Here is a 17,139-nt window from a genome sequence, read left to right on the forward strand (position 1 = left end):
GGAATATTTTTTCAGTGAATTTCCTCCATTCCTTTGAGGTTCTCCTGGTTTTGTTTATCCTTTGCCATGATTGTTGATAGTCAGACTCCTTAGGAAAAGAGCAGTTCTTTTATGTAAAAATTGATCTGTTCTTAACATCTGCCTCCTGAAGTTTATTCAGTGTAACTGTGTGCTGGGAATATGTTTTTCTTTTGTCTGTGGATTAGTAAAAATGTTTATAATGAAAATAACATTTAGAAATCATTAACATTTAAAAACTAAACCTCAACTTCCTGGCTTTTGTCAAAGTAAGAGAGAACCTTCAGCCTTCTCCTTTGCTAATCTACTCAGAGTAGGTATGAAGGATTAGCCATAAAAAAGCAAGTGTGTTTTCTAGAATCTTTGTGTATCCTTTTCTGCATTAAAGCAGTGATAATTCTGAAAAGAAATATTTCTTTTTCAAATAGATATTAAAAATGAAAAACCAGGTGATGGCATTCAGGTAGTAAATGAGACCAAATGAGTTCTGCTGCCGCTTCTTTACACTTGATGCTGAGCACTCTTTTTTTTTTTCCCCCCTTATAGGATGAATACTATCATTTATTAGCAGAGAAAATCTATAAGATACAAAAGGAGCTGGAAGAGAAACGGAGGTCTCGTCTCCACAAACAAGGGATGTTGGGGAACCAAGCAGCCTTACAGACCCCAGGGCCCCAGCCCCCCGGGATCCCCCAGGTGGCTGCTGCCATGGGCCAGGCACAGCCCGTCAGGCCCCCCAGTAAGTACTGCTGGAGGTGCCTCTGCATTCCACGGGCTCTCCTGGTAATCTTCAGGTTGTATTTTAAGCTGGTTTTGCTGACCTTTCTTCTGTTGTGTTGCAGATGGGCCAATGTCCATGCCAACCGTGCCTATAAGTCGTATGCAGGTTTCTCAAGGTATTTATGTTTTCCTCTCTAATTGCAGTTTGTGGGTTTAAAATAATTTTATGGGGGGGGGGGGGAAGCTGATCTTACGTCGGGTTTTTTGGAGTTGGGATGGAGGAACTACAGGGTCTTCCTTTTTGCAGCATCATTGTTGTTGCTGTGTGGCAGGAACTGTCCCAAGTGCAGTCTTAAGAACCAACAATATGTACCCAGCACTTTCCTAGCAGTTGGGAATTGATTCAGTCCTTCCAAAGAGGACGGTTCAAGCAAGAGTACTTTGGATAATCTCATTTAAAATGCTGTAAAGGGGGAAGGATGTTGGCATTTTTTCATCAGTTAATTAGCAAAAAATATACCTGTAGCTGGAAACACAGCACATTAATCCTAAAATGTTTGTAAATGATATCCTTTCTTGGTTTCTGATGCAAAGTGCATTAAAAAAGGTGTTCATAGCTTGTTCATAGCACTGGCCATCATTGATTGAAGCTGCTGTGAGCTCATGGGTGGGTTTTTTTCTGAAAAATATAAACCCCTGAGTTCTAGGTGCTTCAGCTTCCTTCAAAACAGTGTCCCCAGTTATTTTATTTTGTGGTTCAGAGTTAGTACTAAGTCAAAACTTGTGTCGAAATGTCCTTGGGAGGTTAAAAATCCTTTTACAACTCATTTGAATAGGAGAACAAGTTGATAGCAAATATAGCTCCATAATTACACCTTTAGACAAGTTTGGGTTTTTTGGAGGGGTTAAATGTTTTATATAAAAAGCACAACCCCTGTTTAAGAATTTTGCTGGGTTTTGTCCAGATTTGAGGCTCAGAGTTGCCTTCCTATATACAATAAGTATTTTTATCGTATTTACTTCAACCATTTCAGTGAGCCCTAAATAAGACATTGCTGTTTCAAAGCAAATGCCTGATTTTAAGAAACCATCCCAAGGTATTATTTATAAATAGCATTGTGTCTCTGCAGATCATCCACACTCTTCATCTTTTGCATTTAACTTTTTTCTTTAGGCATCCTAACTGCTATTCTTCTAAATACTTCTCACATCCTGATTTGTCTGTGAAGTCAGAGTAATTTGAACAAAGTTGAGGGACAAAGTGTAGCGCGATCAAATTTCAGCCATAATAATTTGTTAGTTAATTTTATAGTAGAATAAACATACACAAATTCTATGACTCGTTCCTAATGACTTGTTTTGGGGGTGCATTTGCAGGAATGAATCAGTTTAACCCCATGTCCATAGGGAATGTACAGATGCCACAAGCCCCCATGGGACCCCGGGCAGCGTCTCCGATGAACCACCCGGTGCAGATGAACAACATGGGCGCCGTCCCCGCGGTTCGTACCCTCCTTCTGCTCAGCACTGATCCCACTCAGCAGCCACTGCTCCTCTGAAAAGGCCACGTCACAGAGCAGGGCTGCAAATTGTAGGATAATTTCATGGAAAGGCTTTTATTGAGGCGTTTGTTTTCGGTATTTACCTGTTCTAAAGAAGCCAACCAGGCCTTCAGAGACGTGCGTGCCAGAGGTGCAGTAATTCCCAGCTGTCTGTGGAAGAGGATCATTCTTTCAGAAGCTGGCTTTGCAGTATATACACCTTCTTTATTCCTCTGTGAAAACATGTTTTTTTCTTTAGAAAAACAAAAATATTTTCAGTTTCACTGGGTTCTCTCTGTTATCTCAGAGAACAAACACTCTCAGTAGAGTTTGGAATATTACCTATTTAAAAATAACTCCCTTGTGAATGCTGGGGAACAAATGCTGAAGTTCTGTGCATATCCCCACTTCCATTTGGTTTACTGAAGCCAATTTTCCTTTTATTTTTTGTCCTATCTTTTGGTTGATTACATTGAGGGTATTTTCCTTTGTCTTGCTCCATAATATGAAATGGTAATGAGTTCATTTGGGTGTTAATTTTCAGATGGCAATGTCTCCTTCCCGAATGCCTCAGCCACAGAACATGATGGGAGCTCATTCCAACAACATGATGGGTCAGGCTCCCACCCAGAACCAATTCCTGCCCCAGAATCAGTTCCCTGCATCCACTGGGACAATGAATGTGAACAATGTGGGCATGGGTCAGTCAACAGCTCAGGCTGGGGTGGCACAGGTAAGATGGATTTTCTAACTGAAGTTATTTAATTATTTTGCTCTAATTTATTTAATATGTTTGCTTATTTGTATTTCTGTATCCACTGTTAAGCACAGCCACCCCAACTTTGGGGGATCCTGGGTTACATCTGCCTTTCTCAGAAGCTCTTACATAACCCATCGACATCTGTTAACGGGGGCGCAACGCCCCGTAATTCCTGATTTAAATTCCTTAAAAATGCATGCTGATGAGATTTTTGGGGGAAATATCAGAAATTAATTTATGGGACGTTTAGGAACATATGTTTCCTCTCTGTGTGGACCCAAGTAGCTAACTTTAAATCCAGATTTATAATAAAGTGGTTAGGGAAGATCTTGTAAAGTTTGTTTTAACCTTTCTACTTCTGAAGAGAGGATGGTTGGTTTTTTCCTGTGACATTTTTCTGTTGCATTAGTGGTCAGTGTTAGTAGCAGCTGTGCTTATGATGCCAAAGTGTGTGCTCTTCCACAGGGAAAGGCTTGTTGTTTAACTCAGAGTCCAAGTAATTAAGGCTTGTTGAGACCTCCAGAGTTCTCTAGTCCAGCCCTGTTCTCAAATGAGAGATGACTTAGAACAGGTTATGAAGGGCTCTGTCAAGTCAAGTTTGGAATATCTTCAGGATGAGCATCTACAGTTTCTTGGGCCCTGGCTCAGTTGTTCGACTGCTTTTGTGGTAAACATTATCTTCCTAATGCACTTAGTTCAATAAAACTGACTGTGTACAGGCAATATAGAAGTATGTTTTAAATTTGAAACCTCATCTGCAGGAAATTGTTAACTGATTTGGATTTCTAAGAGTAACAGTTACATCTGAGGATAGCATATTCTTATTTTATCACCAGTTATCTGATGCAATCTTCAGTAAAATGTACAGTTTGAAGGTTTAAGTAGATCCAGAATATGTTATTGTATTGCTGCTCTGAAAAACAAATCCACAGTTTTCTGAAGCATCTGGAGCAGTCTAATTAAAAAGAAAACAAAAAAACCTCCTCTTAAGCCTTGCTCTGTGCAACAGGGCAGCATTAAATGTGTTGACCTGCCCTCTAAAGCAGTGCTGCTCCAGAGTCCTGGCCTAAAATGGGTATTTGCTCGAAACCATTTTGTATCAAAGCCTGACCTTTGCCCAGCTAATGGCACAATTTAGAGGCTCTGTGCCTGTGGGTTTCTGTGTTACTGGGATGGAGATTCCCTCTGTATGCCAAAATTAATGCAGGACAAGCATGGCACATCTGGGGCTGGGAGAAAGGTCTTTGAGAGCTAACGAGAGCGATGACAAAAATCAGAGCACAGTTACTTGCAACAGCAGCGTTTGTTTGTGGCTGATCTCCTGGATAGTGTTCTGTCAGAGAAGGCTTCAGTGCTGGGATTTAAAGGCTAATGTGATTCCCAGGGTTTTGGCAGTCACACATGTGTAAGAGACTCTCTCTTCCTAGCAGGGGCAGGTTCCCAGTGCTGCTCTTCCTAACTCCATGAACATGCTGGGCCCGCAGGGGGGGCAGTTACCGTGTCCCCCGGTGACCCAGCCACCTCTACACCAGACCACGCCTCCCGTGTCCACCGCTGCTGGGATGCCACCCATCCAGCACCCGACGCCGGCGGGAATGACCCCTCCCCAGCCAGCAGCACCCACCCAGCCATCGACACCGGTCTCGTCCTCGGGACAAACTCCGACCCCGACGCCGGGTTCCGTTCCCAACGCGACCCAGACCCAAAGCACACCCACGGGGCAGACTGCGGCCCAGGCCCAGGTCACACCACAGCCCCAGACCCCAGTCCAGCCCCAGTCTGTGCCAACCCCACAGCCAGCCCAGCAGCAGCCAACCTCTGTGCAGGCACAGCCACCTGGCACTCCAGTAAGTACCAGCCGGTCCCATTTTCCTTGTGTAGTGACATTCCATGAGTCTCCCTGTGTGTAGCACCATAGAGCCCATAGTTGTCAATAGCAGCTTCTACTTTAGACCAAAGGGTTCATTAGAATGTGTAAAATGTGTGTGTTCAGATGTTCTCAGCGTTGTCTGAAGGAGGGGGGGATTGAATGGCTGAACTGCTCACAGTCAAATTGGCAGCAGTGTGCAGAAAGATGAGGTGTAACGGGCCTAATATTATATTTGGCCATAATCAGAATCTTTTCTGAGCCTGAGATTTGCATAATTTTTTTTAAGATACAGTCAGGCAAATGCACGTTTCAAGGAATGTACAGTGTTTTACTGGGCAGGTGTTTTCTCTGTGAAAGAAGCCACTTTGGGGCAGAATTCTTCCTTGGCTTCTCCTCTGTAAAGCAGAGTTATTAAATGTGTGGGATCAAAACTTGGCTACAGTGACCTGTATCCATGTTCTGCACTGTTTTAGAATATCATCTCATGTCTCTTTTGTGCTGTTCATTTTTAGTAAAGGAAAATATTTCTATATATGCAGTGTCTTTCTTTTGTACTGTTTTTACAACAGCTATCCCAGGCAGCAGCTAGTATTGATAACAGGGTCCCCACCCCTGCCTCAGTTGCTAGTGCTGATACGAATTCCCAGCAACTAGGACCAGATGCACCAATGCTAGAAAGCAAATCAGAAGTTAAAACTGAAGAAACTGAGCCAGAGACTAGTGAGACACAAGTGGAAGCTAAGACTGAGGTAAATGAGATTCTCTACAGCTTAACTGAAAGCAGTGATAGATATAAAAGCACTTAATGATGTGTCTGAATCGGTGAGCTAAGGGGCGAGAGGAGGGTCGTTACTGAAAAGTAACTGTCCTGAGGAAAGCCATGGATGGAAAGTGCTTCAACAATCTCAAACTAATATTTTGATGGCTGAAGTTTGGGTTGTAGGTGTAACAGTGGATCTCGTTGCGTCCTTTCTTAAGGTGGAGGAGGATTTACAAGGATCTTCACAAATAAAAGAAGAAACAGATGGAACAGAGCTGAAGCAGGAGCCAATGGAAATAGAAGAAAAGAAGCCTGAAATGAAAGTAGAGGTTAAAGAGGAGGAGGAGAGCAGCACTAATGGAACCACTTCCCAATCCACATCACCATCTCAGCCCCGCAAGAAAAGTATGTGTATGAAAACTGAGTTTCCTTGTGTACTTTGGTTTCACTAACATTTGTTTTCCAACTCCTGCTGGAAGACCTGTTTTGCACTTGTGTTCCAGCACGTGGAACTCTGGGAGATCGGTACTCTATAACTTAATTTTGAAAGTAAGATTCTTTTAATGTTATGTGAATCGCGGGTGAGAAAAGTGTTGTGCTCTTGATCCCAGCAGTGTCTGCCCAGAAGGACCAAGGCAGTAAGGCAGGGATTGCAGGAGGAACTGAACACATTAATCCCTCCCTGTACATCTTGGTGCTCTTTCAAGGGAGTTCAGTGTAGATAAATGATTTCAGTAACCAAGAATAGCCACTGCTTTTATTTTCCTGTTAGAGGCTGCACACACTGTCTTCATACTGAGTTTTGTCAGTCACTTGTGTGAGAATTAAGCACCTGAACTCTTCTTCTGAACCTGGATTCCTCTGAACCTGGACTGCTGCAGTAGGCTTAAACTTTATTTTGAAGTTCTGTGTTTTCAGGACTTTAAAGTTTTCAATGTAATGTTCATCTGGAAGCTTTCTCCTTGGAAACAGCTCAGCAGTCTCTCAAGGGGCATAGATTGAGGTGTGACTGTATCTGTACTCAAGGAAACTTTATGGCATTACGGGTTAGATAAATGATTGAGTGCCTTGGGTTAGTAAGAAATAAATGAATAATATTATTAAAACAGAAATAAAAGACTACACTTGCAGTGCAGGCTTTGTGGGAGGCTGCAAGATTTAAGTTTTTGGACTCAAAACCCTTAGCAGTTCCAAGACCTCTGTGTTTTGGCATCTGCTTTTTTGAGATGGTGTCTTTTGTGGTTAGTTTTTAGTTTTTGACCAAAGGTAAGCTTTCAACACGCTGCAGATGTCAAAAAATCTAGATCTCCTGGTTGTGCTTGGGGTTGCATTTGGTGACTAAACATAATCTTTCTGTAATAAAGCACTGTAGAACACATTTTGCTGCAGATTGATATTTTCAGTTTGCAGCAGAGTGGGCCAGCAAACGAGAGCTCACTGCAGAACCAACTGGCAGAGCCTGTTCTGACCAAAATGTAACACAGGGAGTGGAAAGCTTATTAGCATTTATGAAGCAGTGATATTCCCAGTGGAAGGAATCACTGCTTCCTGTTAGGAATGCGCTTGCAGTAAATGGAGGCGAGCGGCTCGAGGAAGGTTCTCGCAGAATCAGTCGGTGGAAGCTGCCCTGGGTTACTACATATTCCAATACCTCCTTTAGTAACACAGTTTTCCCTTGGAAGTGTCGTCACTAAGTAACTGTGGAGTGTAATGCATGTGCAGCGTGGGCAGGTACAGCCAGAGACACGAGTTTAAGTGGTGACATTTTCTCACCGAGGAGTTTGCTCGACTTTAACCCAGCCTTGGTATTAAAATGCTGAATGAACCACGAGGTGCTGGAGGGTAAATGCTGCAAAGTGTGCTCAGGGGTTATGAGGTATTCTAAAACTACTGGAGAGGCTGACCAGGAGTTCTCATGGGTTACAAAAGTGTTGGGAACTTCTTCCTTCCCATGCAGCAGACTCCTGAGGTGCATCCCACAGCACCTGGGATGTAGCAGAAGTGCCATGGAATGTGTGTTATAACTTAGCAAGTCACAGCCTTGTTTGGCTTTATTTCTGCAAATCTAATGTAAGCAAGCAAGGTGGTTCCTTCACCTCTTCTCTTGCAGGCTTAAAAAACTTGGCATAATGTTCATTTGGGCAACTCCTCTCTCCTTGTAGGTGACTTCTTTAGTTTGACCTTGAAGATGAGTTTTACTGGTTTCTTCCCTTCTTTGTAAGGGAATAATACTGCCAAACCTGCAAGGGCTTGGGTTTCGGGGTTATTCAGGTGTATTGTCCTAATAACTTTGAAGGTGGCTAATCTTCCTTTAGGAATTTTCCCCTTAGTAATCATAAGCAGGCTCGCCTCTGTTTGAAACAAGTGGAAAATTGAAGAAAGTAAAAAAGGTAGCATTGTACTTTCCTTTGGCAGATAATACGTCATCATGAGTCAGGCAAAGATCCCATTTTCTTTTTACCACCCACGTATCCAAGACAAAATGGGATAACTGGGTGCCAGCTCCTTACAAAGGTCTTCTATCTAATGGAGGAGCATTTCATTTTGGAAAAAGGAGAGAGGGCAGAACAAAACTTCCTTGTAAAATCAGCGAATAGGGAGATCCTATGATCAAACATGCTGGTATTAGTCATGTTCCTTAGAGGCAGAGCAGCTAAAGATGAAGGCAACTTTTCTTTACGTTTTTAGGTAAAGTAATAAATTGAAATGATAACTGGATTTTGGTTTTGATTTTCTTCAAACTTCAAAATGAAAGTAGGTTATAAACTTCATCAGCAAACGTAATTGGGCTTTAAGGAACTTGGCAAAAGTCATGCTGTGTCTCTGTAGTTTGGGTTTAAATTAAGATTGGATTTATTTTGAAAGATACTGTAGCTTCGAGGTGTGTTATTATAAGAAAAAGTTCTAAAAGCAATGTCAAGCAGGTAGCCAGAAGGTTCTTTTTGACCTTTAAATTTCATGAAATGAAATAATTGAGATTGTCACATTATGAACTACCTGAATCAGAGCAGTTAGAGAATACTGTTCCTCATTAATGGAATTTAATGTTTCCTTCTGTTCTTGAGAATCCCAGAATATAATTTAATGGTTGTTTATAAAATGTTGAGAGTCTATAGTAGGGTTCCTTGCATAAGAAAGTGCCTGTGGATATGGTATTGATAAGTATGGAAAAGAGTTACCATTTTATTGGGACTGAGACTGTGGAACTACTGAAATGATCATACAACCAATGTAGTCGTGTCAGCTTAATTTCTTGTCGTGCTTTATTTTTGTGTGTACTTTTTAAAATCACAGACTATGAACTAGATGTCCCAAAAAGCAATTTATATCTTACCAAAATACCATTTGAGTGAGAAAAGCAATGATCGTAACTCGAAGGGGTCACTGAGCCCTGTGGATTGAAGTGCTTTTGAGAGGACTAATTGCTCCATTTTATTGGTGTTGTTCACATTTCATCCAGGTAGATAAATATTAGATGCCATCCTGCTTTCTTTAGTTGTCTTTTTTTCTCAATAATAGGCATTCTTCCCTATGTAAAGTCACGTTCCTAAGGAAATAAATGTAATTACGCTGCTGAGATGTTCAAAGAGCTCTCCAAGTTATCATTATTTTTCAGAAAATGTATTGCCTTTTTTTTTGTCCTTGTCATCCACTACTGAAAGAACTGTGGCTGTTGCCATGTCACTGTTGCCAAGTGGTGCCATAGAAATCTGGAAGTATTAACACTTTCAAAATCAATTAACGATCCATCAGACCAGGACTGTTTGCACACTGTGGCCAGAAAAATTCCTGTGCCAGCTCTCAGGACATCTGGTCACTCTCTGTAAAGCTGGCTCTTCATCCCTGTCCACTGCAGTGGGTTTTGCTGGAAGAATCTTGGCTCGGAAACAGCGAACAGGATTAGAAGGGAGGGAGAGAAAAATATGCTCAGTCTCTTCTCTGAAGAGAAAAGGTTCATCCATGTTGAAACAATTGATTTAATTTGATTCTGTATAAGTTTTGAGGGCTTTTTTTTTATGTTCTAGAGTATGTATCATTACGGGCTAGAGTTGTTCCCATCCCCTTACTGTGGGATTAACACCTGCTGTGATGGGAGTCCGTAGAAAAGCTGTGTGCTTGCCTCTTGATTGTAAGTGAGGTTTTGCCTCTGATCAGGAAATCCCTCTTCAGAGTTCTGTGTTAACATAGTTCTTTACTTTCCTTGGGGGAGTCAAGAGGTTAGGAAATGTGGAAAGCAATTTTCTAACCTTTGTGCCTCTCCTTTGCAGTTTTCAAGCCCGAGGAGCTGCGCCAGGCTCTCATGCCCACCCTCGAAGCGTTGTACCGGCAGGACCCAGAGTCTCTACCTTTCAGACAGCCTGTGGATCCCCAGCTTTTAGGGATTCCGGTGAGTTGGCCTGAAGAAAACCTACAAAACATTCTTCTGCTTTGTCTTTGCCCGTTCCAACGTTTATTTTTCACGCTCAGCACGCCGCGAGCGGTCGACGTCCTAAAAATAAAGCGGGGTTTTTCTGTGTCTTCGAAGGACTATTTCGACATCGTGAAGAACCCCATGGATCTTTCCACCATTAAACGGAAGCTGGACACGGGGCAGTACCAGGAGCCGTGGCAGTACGTGGACGACGTGTGGCTGATGTTTAACAACGCGTGGCTGTACAATCGCAAGACTTCCCGGGTCTATAAGTTTTGCACTAAACTGGCGGAGGTGTTTGAGCAAGAGATCGATCCCGTCATGCAATCGCTCGGCTACTGCTGTGGGCGCAAGGTGGGTACATTCCTGGGGCAGTTGTGTTCTTCTGAAGAGCTCAGCTTGACTGGTCAGACAGAACTTCAGCTTTGCACACTCTTTTTTTCAAAAACGGAAGGGTTGCTAGAAGTTTGGCTTTGTTACAAGCGTGTTGAGAGGTAAAGAAGGTCAATAGCATCCTTCTCTCTGCTCTTGTGTTGTTATTGTTGTATTTTGCACCCTCAGAGGACAGCTGTCTTGGTCATAAGCAATATTAAAATGCTTCCCTTCTTTCTCGTGTCCATTGCAGTAAAGCAGCAGGTTGGAGGGTCAGCTTTTAGAGTTAATGATTGTCATCAAATTGAGAGGGCTGTGCTAATATATTTACAATAGCTCAGAAAAGCGTGATAAACCTGACAATCTGATACCCATAAGCGTCACGTTTGCATAATAGATCCTTGCTGAACAAAAGATCCCATTGTAAAGCTGCTTTTCTCCCTTGTTTTGCAGTATGAGTTCTCTCCACAGACCTTGTGCTGCTATGGGAAGCAACTGTGCACCATTCCCCGGGACGCTGCCTACTACAGTTACCAGAATAGGTAAGTCCTTGAATTCAGGTTTTTTTCCTTGTTCAGGAAGTGAGATCTCCTTTGACTTCCCTGCACATGTAGAGGAGGAGGTTTATTAATTTCTGCTTTTCTTTGTCAGCTAAGTCAGGGAAAATTTATTTTCTTTACCTTTCCATGCTGTCCTTTTGCAGGTGACTCTTTACTTCCCTGCAGTTTGGTACACACTGTGCTTTAGTGCTGTTAGTTAGGCTGCCCCATGCACTGCCTAAGTGCAGGGCAAGTTGTCCATGTTTTCCATACAAAGAGGAGCAGGGCTTGCTGGAGGGAGAGGGGCAGAACTGCAAAAAGGCACTGGGAAATCCTGTTACCTTGTTCTGGGAGAATTGTGAAAATATGCAGGTTTGTTTGCAAATTAGTGCCAGAATTTGCCAAGTAAAGGATACAGTGATTAATTGCCAGACTTACATTCTCCCTTCCTAGCCAGTGCTTAATTCTATTTAAATTAGCTTGGAAATAGCATTTAAAACTACCCAGAGACTCCATGAGAAGCTGTGAAAATTATAGTTTCTCTTAATCTTTAATTAATATTAGGACTTAGTGTTTGTATGATTATTAAACAATCATTAGATTATAATACTAATTTTCTATTTAATGCTTAAATCTCCAGTGTTATAATAACAAAGCAAACTCAAAACTTGGCTTTTGGTTTGGGTTCTTAGATGGTGTGTGTTGTCCCTCACCAAAAAAAAAAAAATGCAGAATATAAATCGACTAAGACACAAGCTTTGTTTTGAACAAGGAAAAGGAAGTTATGAGTTGGAAGTTATGAATTCCAGAGGCTTGGCAGTCTCTCTAAGCCTTGCCAGTTGTGAGGTGCATGGGGCTGTTGTCTGAGTGAAGTATCAGACACTGAGTATTTCATCTTTTAGGGCCACCCCTACTCACCAAACAGGCTCTGAGGTGGTTTAAGCCTGTTGGGCACCCCCACACTGAAGTGTGGCAGGTGAAAACGTGTGTCCCACCTCATGTGTTGGGTGGCCTTTGAGAGGCAGAAAGTATTGACAGGGAGGAATGAATTCATGACCTCTCATTAAAAGGTTTTACACAGCCACTGTGGACTCTGAAAAAAATCAGGCTGAAGAGAAATAAAGCCATGAAAGTGCATTTAAAAAGACAGTACTTCAGTACTGGAATCGGGGAAAAATAACCCTTAAATACCATCACTGTAGGTAGAATTTGAATTACTTTTCATGTTGTGCACCCAGGTAGTTCTGCATTTGAAAAGCACAGTAACTTCAAAATGAATTGAAGAAGGGCTCATTTTTCTTTCAGTTATCCTTCCCTGTTTAAATTCATGTTAAATCATTTGGGTTATTCCATGGAAGGCAAGAAGCCCAGGGTTGGTGGGGCAGTGGGTTCCTCTGCACTGGGTGTTGCAATGTTTCACTTTCCTGCCTGTTATAAGTTCCAAGAGTCCCTTTAAATTTTATATTTCTGTTCATCCAGATGTCTTGAGAAAGGGTTGGGGGTTTGGGGTGGGTTGAGTTCAGGGGGAATGTGAAGCTTTCTGTTTCAGGCCAACTAAATTGAGTGATAAATGGGGCTTTTAAAGAAAGCATTTCTGAAGATTTATCACCATATTTTTAAGTGTGCATCTGGACTGTCAGATCATAGAAAGCCCTTGTTCATCAGCTGTGTTGCTACAAAACGGTCACATTTTCTGTGACAGTGATCTTTAAATTTTAGGTGTTCTTAAAGACGTAGAAAATAAGTGAAAAGCAAATTCTGTGCTTCCAGCAGATCTTTAATTGGTCAATGCTCTTGAATTTTCTATGTACAGAGCAGGCAAAATTGAATGCACCTAAAGTCCAGCATATCACATAACTAAATTACAACTAAGAACATTTAGGCACCATTGAATTAAAATGAACTCTGGCACTACAGTTCAGTGATTAAAAGTTAATTATTTGGTATGCAACTGTTTAGATTCTCTAATAAGGCAGAAATTTAGGTTAAAGTGTTCAGAAAATGTGCTTCATGTGTGAATACCCAGTTGAGAAAACTGATGGGTGTTTCATACAGTTATTAATTTAGAATTTCCTTTGAATACACTCAATTACAGTTGGCAATTCTCCTGTTAATGCAGAAATTGAGCATTTTCTGGACTTTGGTATTGAACCATAATGTTGCTCTTTGATAAACGGGAGTCAGTCACCTGAACAGTCTGCATTTGAAAAGCTTTTCATGTTTGATGTGTTGCAATAAGTACGTTCTTTGGGTTTTCTATGGCTGTTGTAACTAGAATATTGTATGTTCTCTATGGGTTTTGCTGAATATTTGTGGGGGCAAGCAAAAGGCAGGTCTTTGTTTCTGAGGGTCCATATCCATAATCAATTATAGCTATTGCTTCACCATGGTTATTTTATGGACAAATGTTCATGATCTTTCGGTGATTCATTTTCACTGTACTTCAGTTTTTATTTCCTCATTTTAATATCATGGGTTAAGGCTTGGAGTGCTTTGAAAGCCCATAAATTATTCTGAAAATGGATCAGAATTAACCTTTTCTGGGATTGTTTAACTGTAGCAAAGTATTAATAGGAGCCTTGACCATGGATTTTCCTGGCTACAAGCTCCTGTGTTTGGGTCCTCCTGAGTTTCAGTCCTTCCCAGTCTGACTCTTAAAATGATGAGTAATCATGTCAGTAAGGAAAATAATTAGTGTGTGGGGGGTTAATTAAAGAAAAATTTAAAGAAGCACATTCTAGGGAAAAAAAAGAATGTGGACAACGTGTAAAAGGATATAAAATTCTGAATCTCTTATATTTGAGTTGTAAAAAAAGAAAGTACATGTTTTGGTATCAGTTTAGGGGTATGGAGTGAGGGGCGAGGGAGGTCAGTGGAAATGAGATGTGCAGTGTCAGTCCCCACTCCTGAAACTCTCCTGTGGTGTTCCTCTGTAATAACCACTTTTTATCATTCCAAATGATTACAAATCATTGGAATACATTTGCTTTTTTCCTGGCCTTGCTGTGCTGCATTCTCAGCCCCAAAAGCCTGGTTTTCCTTGGGAGGGCGATGTGTTTAATCCCAGTGGGGCTGACCCAAGAGGAGCTGGGTGCAGCTTAACTGGTGGTGGGCTGGGAATCCCCCCTCGGGACAGGGAGTGGTTGCCATCAAAGAGCAGCTGCCCTGTGTGGAAATGTCACTGTGGGTTCTGTTAACCAGAATAAAGCACCCCTGCTCCCCTCCCAGTCGGTCCCACACTACGGGCAGGACTCCGTTGCTCTGCCGCAGTTCAGTGGCTCTGGGCTGGCAGAGCAGCTCCTCATCCAGAGCCAGCTGGCAGAGCTTGGAAAAGTTTTCTGGCTCTGTGAATTGTGCTGTGGTAACTCGGAGCTGGCTCCAGCCCGGGAGGGCACGGAGAGCTCTGCCGGAGGAGCCGCTCCCGCTCGGCAGGGCCAGTGTGTGTGTCCAGGAGGAAATTCTGATCCACCCGTTCCAATAAGTGCCTGTAAATGCCTTTTGTTGTCTCCAGGAAAGCACAGCCTTGGAGCTGTCACCGGGATTGCAGTAGTTTAGGTGTGTGAGGGTGTGTTGGCAGGGGCAGAGCTGCCACACTGCTCAGTCTCCATCCCTTCAGTTGTTGGTTCATTGTGCCACTGAGTCTCGTTCGGTGCCTTTTGCGCTCCCCATCCCACAGTCGGTGTTTGAGTTCCCAACCTGCGTCGTACTGTGCTGCCATCGCTGCTTAAACTCTCTCACTCTCGATCCTCCATAAAGCTCCTTTATTTTGATGATCCTTTGTGGCCTTCCCGCATTTTACAGCTGTGGCCTCTCTGTTGCCTTTGTTCATGTGTGAATTCATATCCTTTCCAAACATTTAGCCTCCTTTTTTTATTTTTTTTTTTTTTTTATTTTTTATTTTTTTTTGTGACCCTGACAACTTTGGTTCCAGTTCATCTGAAACAAACAAACAAAACCACCAAAAAACCCCCCAAAAATCCATGTAACCTTGATTTTATTTTATTTTTTTCAAATGCAGATTGTATTTTCATAGAGTTGTATTCCAGTTTACTCAGCTTGGTTTGGTAAACTGCAGAATTGGTTTTGCTGAGTATGACTTGGATTGGCTCTTGGTCTGGTGACCAAAAATTGTACCTGCCTCATATTCAATTTTTAAAGCTTAATTAATTCCACATCCTTAATGTACCTGATAAATATATTGTATGTATGTACAATATTTCATGTTGTTCACATATATACATATATTGTATATATATATAGATAAAATGGCTGGAAACTCTGACCCATAATTGCATTTCTGTTAAATGTTTGTCTAGAGTATGGATTTGGTTTCATTTATATAAAAGAATATTAGCTGAGCAATTGGTCACATTTAATCTTATACTCAAATTTTGAATTTAATATCTTTATATCATTTAATCTTACAGTCAAATTTTCAATTTAATATTTTTATAGATTTTTTTTTTACAATACCAAGTGTTTCTGCTTTTGCAGTTCTGACTCACAATCAGTAAATGCTTTCAACATGTTTCCTAATTATTTAAATCCATAATAAACATGTTCCTAAAGCTTTTTGACAGGCTGTTTTTCACCCAAAGCAAACTCGATCAGTCGCAAGCCTGGAATCAAAGAGCATTTTTTTTTTTTCCTAAGCAATGCAAATCAAATCCAAATTCTTAAATTTGAAGCCTATACAAAGGTAGCTCTTGGTGGCTACTCCACTAATCCTCCCCAAATTTTGAATTTGACACCCGACGACTTGTTAGCGATGTATGAAATGAGACCGAATGCTAATCTGTGCTTTGCCTTGGCTTTCTGCTCTGTGTTGTCTTGGTGTTTGCGTCTTACCTCTTACGTCTGTGCTGTTTGTTCCCTCCCCTGTTCTCTAATCCTGCCCTCCCCTCCCTCTGTTCCTCCTCATTGTCCACACTGACCCATCAATCAACCAACAACGTCCCCCCTTCCGTCGTGGTCGTGCTGATCTGCCCTGCCCTGGTTGGTGGCTCCGTGCTTGGGTGGCTGTGTTTGTGCTGGACCAGCTCACCCAAATATGGCCTTCTTGCTGACAGGTATCACTTCTGTGAGAAGTGTTTCACTGAAATCCAGGGGGAGAATGTCACCCTGGGTGATGACCCTTCCCAGCCTCAAACGTAAGTCCTTCCTTTCCTCTGCATGCTGCCTCTTGGACTGGGAGGGGTGGTGTTTGTCCTGGGTTAGGAGTAAAACCCAAACCCCTTTGGTGGTGTTTTTGGGGGGAAGTGCCTTATTCCTTCCTAGCAGGAGATTTTACAGTGACAGGATTAACAGCTGTCGCTGTGTTGGGGCTGTAGGTCTGCCCAGCAGTGTCCAGTTGAGCTGCCCCTTCCAGGGGGTGGCAGACCCTGGATGATGTGCTTGGAGGGGGGCAATGGGGACTGTGCCAATAAATGTCACCTTCTAATGAAAGACTTCATCTAATTCTGATGTCTCACCTTTTGAAGTGCAGCCTATATTTATAACACCAATGGCTTGCCTTTAACCTGGCCAAAAAAATCAGATTTGAGGAATACAAGCTACTGTTTTACTGACAATAGCTTCCCTTGTCCTTTTTTGAATTTAAATTTATCTGGGTGCTTGGGTGTCTCTTATTTTGCATTTAATTTTTGCAGAAAGTAAAATGAGAAAAATATTTTCTGTAGCTTAAGCTAAAATGAACTGAATTGCTTGCTCTGACTAGAAAATAAATACTGAGGTGCTTTCTTCAGACTTGAAGTTTGCTGCAATTCAGCAAAAAATTATATTGTCTCAGCCTCTGATATAAAAATGCTACTGAGTTTTCATGTTAACTCTTTGTCTCTAGAACCATCTCTAAGGATCAGTTTGAAAAGAAGAAAAACGATACCCTAGATCCAGAGCCGTAAGTACCCAGCTGTTGGTTTTCCTGAGATAATCCCATCAGTTCCACTTGTCCTTTAGCCAGAAATGGGGCAGGGAGTAAAGAACTCTTCCTTTTCCCCCATCTCTGCCCAAACAGGCTGCAGAATCTTTCCCTGAAGTTTATGGCACCACATCCAAAGTCGATGTCTGACTTTGATTCCCAAAAGGGAACGTGAGCCTGTTCCTCAGGCAGTTCCTAGTGCTGTTGTATGGGTGATTCCAGGAATCAGCC

At 42.0% G+C, this 17,139-nt stretch overlaps 1 protein-coding gene across 5 annotated transcripts in view; it reads left to right on the forward strand.

The window, feature by feature from the left end:
• Positions 1–17,139, forward strand: part of LOC114003655 (CREB binding protein) — a 95,057-nt gene that overhangs the window by 59,002 nt on the left and 18,916 nt on the right. For 2 of the 5 annotated variants that reach the window (XM_039389551.1, XM_027750862.2), the window contains 12 exons: positions 565–757; positions 861–914; positions 2,116–2,240; positions 2,824–3,012; positions 4,467–4,886; positions 5,479–5,658; positions 5,888–6,074; positions 9,938–10,056; positions 10,195–10,434; positions 10,906–10,994; positions 16,061–16,141; positions 16,831–16,887. In XM_039389551.1, coding sequence (XP_039245485.1) covers positions 565–757; positions 861–914; positions 2,116–2,240; positions 2,824–3,012; positions 4,467–4,886; positions 5,479–5,658; positions 5,888–6,074; positions 9,938–10,056; positions 10,195–10,434; positions 10,906–10,994; positions 16,061–16,141; positions 16,831–16,887 — 1,934 coding nt within the window. The remainder of the gene's footprint in view (positions 1–564; positions 758–860; positions 915–2,115; positions 2,241–2,823; positions 3,013–4,466; positions 4,887–5,478; positions 5,659–5,887; positions 6,075–9,937; positions 10,057–10,194; positions 10,435–10,905; positions 10,995–16,060; positions 16,142–16,830; positions 16,888–17,139) is intronic. The other 3 variants (XM_027750864.2, XM_039389550.1, XM_039389552.1) reach the window with 3 other exon arrangements.

This window comes from Pipra filicauda, unplaced genomic scaffold, assembly GCF_003945595.2.
Source record: "Pipra filicauda isolate LSUMZ 115617 unplaced genomic scaffold, ASM394559v2 scaffold73_size2923735_pilon, whole genome shotgun sequence".
Lineage (NCBI taxonomy): Eukaryota > Metazoa > Chordata > Aves > Passeriformes > Pipridae > Pipra > Pipra filicauda.